At 40.8% G+C, this 7,884-nt stretch overlaps 1 protein-coding gene across 3 annotated transcripts in view; it reads right to left on the reverse strand.

Annotated features, from left to right (window-relative positions):
• The window catches only part of AKAIN1 (A-kinase anchor inhibitor 1), a 50,497-nt gene extending 42,857 nt beyond the window's left edge, over positions 1 to 7,640 (reverse strand). The window contains exon 1 of one of the 3 annotated variants that reach the window (XM_070220831.1): positions 7,474 to 7,640. In XM_070220831.1, the coding sequence (XP_070076932.1) occupies positions 7,474 to 7,564 (91 nt within the window). In that variant the 5' untranslated portion in view covers positions 7,565 to 7,640. Of the gene's footprint in view, positions 1 to 6,932; positions 7,071 to 7,376 lie in introns of those variants that run through there. The other 2 variants (XM_070220833.1, XM_070220834.1) reach the window with 2 other exon arrangements.
• Between the last annotated feature and the right edge of the window lie 244 nt (positions 7,641 to 7,884).

Consider the following 7,884-nt stretch of genomic DNA (forward strand, 5'->3'; position numbering starts at 1 on the left):
GGAACGCGCGAACCCAACCACTCGGCCACAGGGCCAACCCCTAAAGAACTTCTTACTAAGAAAATTCTAGGCCCAAATGGTTTCACTGATGAATTCTACTAAACATTTAAGAAAGAAATTATACCATGCCACATCATCTTTTCCAGAAAATAAAAGAAGAGGGACCACTTCCCATCTCATCATGAGGGACAGCTTGAAAAGCAAACTACAGAGAAATATCTCTCATGAACATTGACCAAAAAAACTTCAACAAAATATTAACAAATTGAATCCTTCCATATATGAAATGAATAATACATCGTGATCAAATGAGTGTTATCTCAGGAAGGTACGTTTGGATCAGCACTTAAAAATCAATCAGTGTAACCCACCATATTAGCCCTGATGATTTAGTGGTTAAGATTTGGTGCTCTCACCACCACAGCCTGGGTTCATTCCCTAGTCAGGGAACCACACCACCCATCTGTTGGTTGTCATACTATTGTGGCTGTGTATGTTGTTGTGATGCTCAAAGCTATGCCACCAGTATTTCAAATACCAACAGGGTCACCCTGGTGGACAGGTTTCAGCAGAGCTTCCAGGCTAAGAGAGACTAGGAAGAAGGATATGGTCACCCATTTCCAAAAAATTGGCCATGAAAATCCTGTGACCAGCAGCATACCATTATCTGATATAGTGCCAGAAGGTGAGAAGATGGCACAAAAAGACTAGGCAAGGTCCCTCTCTGCTGTACACAGAGTTGCTAGGAGTTTGAATCAACTCAACAGCACTAATAACTAAATCCACCAAATTAACAGTCTAAAGAAGAAAATCCATATGATAACATAATTACAAGCAGAAAACTACTTGACAACATTCAACATCTATTGATGATAAAAGCTCACAGCAAACTAGGAATAGAAAGAAATTCTCTCAGCCTAATAAAGAGCATCTACAAAATATTCTACAGCTAATGTCATACCTAATGGGGAAAGACTGCATGCTTTCCCCTAAGACTGGAAACAAGGCAAGAATGTCTACTCTCTCTACTTCTGTTTAGTATTGTACTAGAAGCCATAGCCAATGCAAAAAGGCATAAAACTGGAAAAGAAACAAAATGGTCCCTATTTGCAGACAACATGATTGACTATGTAAAAACTCCTAATAAATCTACAAAACAGCTCCTACAACAAATAAGAGAGTTAACCAAGATCATAGGAAACAAGGTCAACATACAAAAATCAATCATATTTCTATACTAGCAATGAATGTTTGGAAATTTAATTGTTTTTAAATGCCATTTACAGTAGCTCCTCTCAAAAGATATACTTAGGTATAAATCTATCAAAACGTATGCAAGATCTGTATGTTGAAAACTACAAAATACTGATGAAATAAATCACTTAAGAGCTAAATAAGTGAAGAGACATATCATGTTCATAGATTGAAGACTCAACATAGTGAACTTTAATTCTCCACAAACTGACCTATAGATTTCACGGAATTCCAATCAAAATCTTGGCAGGGTTTTGTGTAGATAAAGGCAAGCTGATTCTAAAATTTACATAGAAAGGCAAAGGAACTACAATGGCCAAAACAATTTTGAAAGAGAACAAAGTTGAAGAATTCCCACTATTTGATTTTGAGACTTACTCTAAAGCTACAGTAATCAAGATATCGTTGTTAGTGGAAGGATAGACATACACATGAGTGAAACAGAATAAGGAGTTGAAAAATAGGCCCACACAAATATAGCCAATTTTTAATAAGTTGCTAAGGTAATTCAATGGGGAAATATTAGCTTTCCAACAAATGCTATTAGAACAATTGCACATTCATAGGCAAAAAAGAATCTTGACCTATAACTCAAACCATATCCAAAAATCAACTTGCTATGGACTGACAGTTTGCATCCCTCCAAAATTCATGTGTTGAAGTTCTAACCTCCCATGTGGTGGTATTAGGATATGGAGCCTTTAGATTTAGATGAAATCATGAGGGTGTATATCCAATGCCATGATTGGACCTAAATGTATAATTATAAAACTTTTAAAAGGAAATGTGAGAGAAAATCTTACTGACGTTGGATTATGCAAAAGTTCTTTGATATGACATCAAAAGCAAAATCTACAGAAGAAAAATAGATAAATTAGACTGCATCAAAATTAAAAACTTTTCTCTGAAAAAAGTAGTGTTAAAAGAATGAAAAGTCAAGCCACAAATTGGAAGAAAATATTTGCAAATCACATGTCTGACAACAGATTTGTACCTACAATATATAAAGAGCTGTCAAAACTCAACAAAAAGAAAACATCCCCCCCCAAAAATGGGAAAAAGATTTTAACACACTTCACCAAAGAAGATACACATACGGCAAATAAACTCCTGAAAATAATTATCAAAATCATTAGGGAAATGCAAATTAAAATGACAATGAATACCATTATACATCTATCAGAAGGACAAGGATACAGAACAACTGGAATTCTCATACATTGCTATCGGTAACACAAAATGGTACAACCTTTCTGGAGAACAGTGAAGCATATACTTAGTAAAAGAGCCAGTATCCACAATCCTAGGTACTTACCCTAGACAAATGAAAATTTATGTTCACACATACATGTACAGAAATGTTTCTCAGAGCTTTATTCATAATTACCAAAAACTAAAAGCAATCTAAATATCTTTCAATGAGGAAAGGGCTAAACAACATTGGGTACATCCATACAGTGTAATACTACTCAACAATGAAAAGGGATGAGTTATTGATACAAGCAACAACACAGATGAATCTTAATGGCATTACACTGAATGAAAGAAGCCAGTCTCAAATGGTTTCATACCGCATGCTTCCATTTATACGACATTCTGGAAAAGATAAATCTATAGGGATGGAAAACAGATCAGTGGTCACCAGAGGCTAAGGGTGGGGCAAAGAGTTTGACTACAAAGGGATAGCAGGAGAAGATTTTTTGGTACAATGAAACTGTTCTGCGGTCATTGCACAACTCAATGCACTCAACTAGACATGTTAAAACTCATAGAACTGTACACCAAAAAAGTGAATGTAATTGAATGCAATTTTTTAAATTAATAAAATTTTTAAAATCTCTAAGTCAACATAAGAGGATTTACTTGGGTTGGCAGATTGTAAACCTTGCAGTTAAGACAGTCTGCTATATAATTTATTTATTCACTGACCTCTCAGGAATTGGTAAGAGGCTACATAAATAAATAAAAGCTATAACTATGTTGCAATAAATATTTTCTTAAATATTTTTGATAGCTCTCTCTATAAATATTGTTGCTAAATGTTTTTCAAACTAATCTTCGAAGTCAAGGAGCTGGCTGTTTCATTTCTTACAATGATATGATTTTTATTCCCCCATGAAATCCTTGTTATCATACCTTGCCTAATTCATGTGCAAGAGAAGAAAGATCTTTTTGTTGACAATAAATTTTCCATGAAGGCAATTGAAACAAGCCAAATATGTATTAGTTCTATTCACAGAGAGGTGCATTAATCCCTTAAGTATATACTAATCATTGGGGGAAGTGGAGATAAGGAAACTTCTGTCCACACTTTCCACCTCACACTGCATTCCCTATTAGCTCTTCCTCAAGAGAGAAGTTGCTAATCTGATTGTTCAGAGTCTGGAATTCTTTGAGTGAAACCATGGCATTGAAAAGACATTTGAACTTATGAACATACTCTCTTTCTCGCTGGGAGCATATCTCCTCCCAGAACATTTTTTTTGCCTCCCAAATGGAAGCTTTTGCTATAACCACAGACTAAGTAACCTGGGTCAGCTTAGTATTATGCACAGGAGTCAAAATATTTTTGTGTATATTGATTATGTCACCCTCTTTCCTTTGGCCCTGGTGGTCTGCTTCTAAATCTTCTCACATTGCTCTAGAAAGAAAGATTCCAACTTCAAGTTCAGGAGAAGGAAGGAGGAAAATAGATAAGAGATTTAGGAAAAGGAAGCAAGGGGCCTCATTTTGGTCTTTAGCCTCGGCCATGTGCCCTAGCTTAGTTTAACTTGTATTTAGGGATATATGGTACTTAGAGAGAAATTAATATATTTATATGTTATTCCTTATTTTACTGTTATTAATTTTGTATAATTTCTTTGGAGGGAAGAGCAAATGAGTGACAGGCTTTGGGTAACTGAATCCTTAAATAATTACTAGTCATGGCCCCTTGCCTTTAAGAGCTTTAAAAATTGATATGCACAAAATTAAAACACTCCTAAATTACAAAGTCTATGAACGGTATAAAAAAGAGGAAAAGTATAGAATTGAATTTGTCTGCCCTATGTAAACCAAGAAACCACCCAAAGCCCCGCCCAACTTAAGTCCTGCTCCTTACAATGCAGACTAACTGAAACAAGAGAATTCGAGAATATTTTATACCATATGATAAGAGTGAATCCTAATTAGGGATATATAAAGTCCCATTCCATTTCTCCCTCACTCCCTCATTCAGAACTTCTGTTCTGAAACCTTGCTTCATGAATCTCTGTTTCACCTTTGCCTTTAAGGTAAGCAAGAAGGCAGTGAACCATTCAAAGATACACAGAGGCAAGACTAGAACTAGACCTCAGGATTCTTGTTTCCCTTTGCTAAAATTCAAAAAGCTATAATGACTTTTGAAGGGCACAGACCCACTGACCCAATTTTATAAACAGCTCACTGTTAATTTATTGTTATATTCATCTTGGATTGTCTAACACTTTTATTAATTTTGGAGTGATCATAGCACATTCTCCTGTTCCTTCCCTTGCTGAGTGTTAGGTAGGCTTGGAGAAAGGGATGGGGGAGTATTTCCCTTGACTAGTACAAAACATCTGGATCCCCAGATTATAGAGATTTAGAAGAACAACAGCCCTAGAAATGAGGTTGTAATTCTGAAAATCTGGCAAAGTTCAAAAACAATTCACCACCCTGATTTTCTTTTAGAATAATATCACTACATGAGTTAGAAGACATATGATCAGAGATGAGAAGCTAAGCTGACATATTTTTAGCACTTTGTTCTTATTGCCCCAAAATGCTTATGATTTTTCAAAAGAAACTCAAAACTGAAGAAATCATCCAAAAAGTGTTATCCCACAGGTTTCTGTACATATCCTATCCAGGTCAGTCCATGCCATCTCTGACAGTTATGAACAACTCTTACTTTCCCCACAGGAAAAAACAAAAACTAACACAAAACTTGGAAGAAAAAATGGAAAGTAAAGCCCTGTACAAATAGTGGGCTGCCTAAGCCAAATCAGTCCACTCCAGAAATTCCCCACTGTTCATTACACAATCCTTCACCCACATCATGTTTTAGAAAATGTCGAGTTAACATTACCCAACAACTCTAACTCAGTACAACATCAGCCCATCCTCCACCTCAAAAATGGAAGGACACTTCCCCTTGGCTACATCTGACCTTGAACCAAAAAGCCTCCATCCCTGAAACTGGTGAGGCATTTTGTCAGGAAGATAAGCTCTGAGGTACAGGAAAAAGAGGCAGAATCTGAGGTCAGAAAACTCCAGCTGAGGATAGCAAGACTGTCTGGAATCAGCTTCCCTGGGTGTGTAAAATAGGGATGACATTGCTTATCTCAGAGGGTAGTTTGAGGATCAAATGATGTAACGGCATGAAAGCACTTTATGAAGTGTTAAGCAGTTAATATATGCAACAAAGAACTGTTGTTTTCCAACTTCACAGATCCTGTGTTGACTGAATGTCCTTCACTGTACAGAACAATTTCTCCCACTGAGTTATTTGGGGTGGGCAGCAGAAGGGTTCCTAGGCTTTCCTCTAAGGCATTCCTCTGAGTCACTGCTTGTGGTGACTGTTAGAGCTGACAGAAACTCACTCCTGCCTCCCCAGCTAGCATCCTGATGGGGGGGGGGGGCAGGAAACTTCCTCTTTTCAAGTTTTGCTAATTGAATTCTTTGAAGCCCAGACTCAATTCTTCCCTTTTAAAAATGCATTATACCTTTCTTCCTCAGCTATTTGAGGTTTATGGCCACAGCAAATACAAACAACCTCTCAAGTTAAAGAACCACAACACAATTATAGAGTTCTAGCCCCCTCTACTCTTTTCCTTACTCCCTTTTTCCCACAGCAGTATGTAGTGAAAGCAGAGACTAGAATTTAAAAGAAAAAAAAAACGGCTTTGTTTCTACCCCTAGAGACAGCTTTGTGCTTTAACAATGACCACACTTTCCCTAACTCCGCCTGACCTCACCTGAAACACGCACTCGTGTACCCTTTGGTAAGCCGGACAACCGCAGACAAATCTGACTCTTCGCTAACTTGCAGCCATAGATAGCAAGAAAAAGATCAAAGTCCTTCACTGGTAGCTCCAAAAACACACTGCAAACGCCAGCGGCACCGCAGTAGCAGCCTCTGTGCTGCAGCCTCCGACTAGAGTTTCAGATCTAATTCCTTAAGAAGCATCGCTCCTCTGCCCTTCGTCCCACTCCCTGGGCTTCACTCACTTCTCCCCTCAGGAGGTTGAGAAGAAGTGGGTCACTTTGCCACTTCTACGGAGGGGGATGTGGCAGTGAAAAGGATTCCTACCGAAGTAACCCTAACCCCACTACTCTTTGCCCCATCTCTCCACCCTCCTGCCCTCTAAGCGCCTGTGCTGCTGGCGAAGGTCCCAGTTCTCAAGGTGCTTGAGCTCCGATGGGATATGGAGGAGCCAGGCGAGAAGAACAGCGACGGGACGATGGCTGGAGATTGTTAGAGGACAGATAGGACGACGGGTCTGGGGAAAGGAGCGAAGACCCCGCACAGAGACCCTCTCCCGCTCCTTGCTCACAAACAGTTAAACTCCAAAACGCGCAGATGGGTCGTGAGGTAAAGGCCTTTTCTCGCTATCGTCTCCCTTCTCTTCCCGGCTCCCCGCCTGAACACTTGGTGAAAAAGCAAGGTGCAAGTGTACCTGGAGCGAACACCATGATTTCCTCCAGCAGCTACGCCCTAGGTAAGGAGAGACAGACAGACAGACGGAGGCTGGGAGGAAAGCCAGGACTCGGAGAGGTCCGGCGCAGGTGGGCGCGCAGGGCGCAGACCGACTACGGGTCGGGGCGGTCAGCACCTCGGACAGCTCCCCACCTCAGGCTCCTGGGGCCGCAGCTCCAGCCGCCGCGGCGCTCTCAGCCTCCACAATGCACTGCTCTGCCGGCGGCCACCGCGCCGGCGGGAGGAGGAGACCGAATCCCTGCTCAGTTCATCCCTCGTTCCTGTGCCAGCTCAGCGTACGTTACTGCTTAGGGAGCAAAACACTTCAACCGCTTCCACGGGAGAAGGAAGGATAGAAGAGGAAGAGAGAAAAAGGTAATTGCCCGGCTTCCCCGCAGGGGGACAGCTAATTGCTTCTAATTACCTGCTGTTGCTCTCCCCCGTGGATATTGGACTGACATTTAGGATGGGTTTGCCCTTTAAAATAATAGTAATAATAATAATAACTCAAAGAGCTTTACTCTCGAGGCTGGCTCTGAGTTCTCCGAGTTGGGCTTGCTGGCTCTGAAGAGAAGGGTGGGGCCTCCAAGTTAATCGGTCCTTGGGATCCATGAGTCCTCTCTCCTCCGGAGTCCCAGTCGTCTGCTAACGTCAGAAAACGAGGGAGAGGGAAGGACAGGGTGACTACAGAGTGCGTGAGGAGGGCGCCGCCATCAGGCTTGCTCCCAGGCGGCCCATCCCGCTCTGAAAGCTCCCAAACTTGTAGGCCCTCAAGGTCATCACTTTAGGCTGACCAGGGCAGAGAAGAGAGACCTTGGTGAGGCAGGTCTCCTCCACCGATAAGCTCTCACACTCTATAAAAGGTTGAACCAACAGAGTCCACTTCGAGTGTGAGAACAGCCTTGAGACGGATCAAGAAACATTGGTGCTTC

The sequence above is a fragment of the Equus caballus genome, chromosome 8 (assembly GCF_041296265.1).
Source record: "Equus caballus isolate H_3958 breed thoroughbred chromosome 8, TB-T2T, whole genome shotgun sequence".
Taxonomy (NCBI): domain Eukaryota; kingdom Metazoa; phylum Chordata; class Mammalia; order Perissodactyla; family Equidae; genus Equus; species Equus caballus.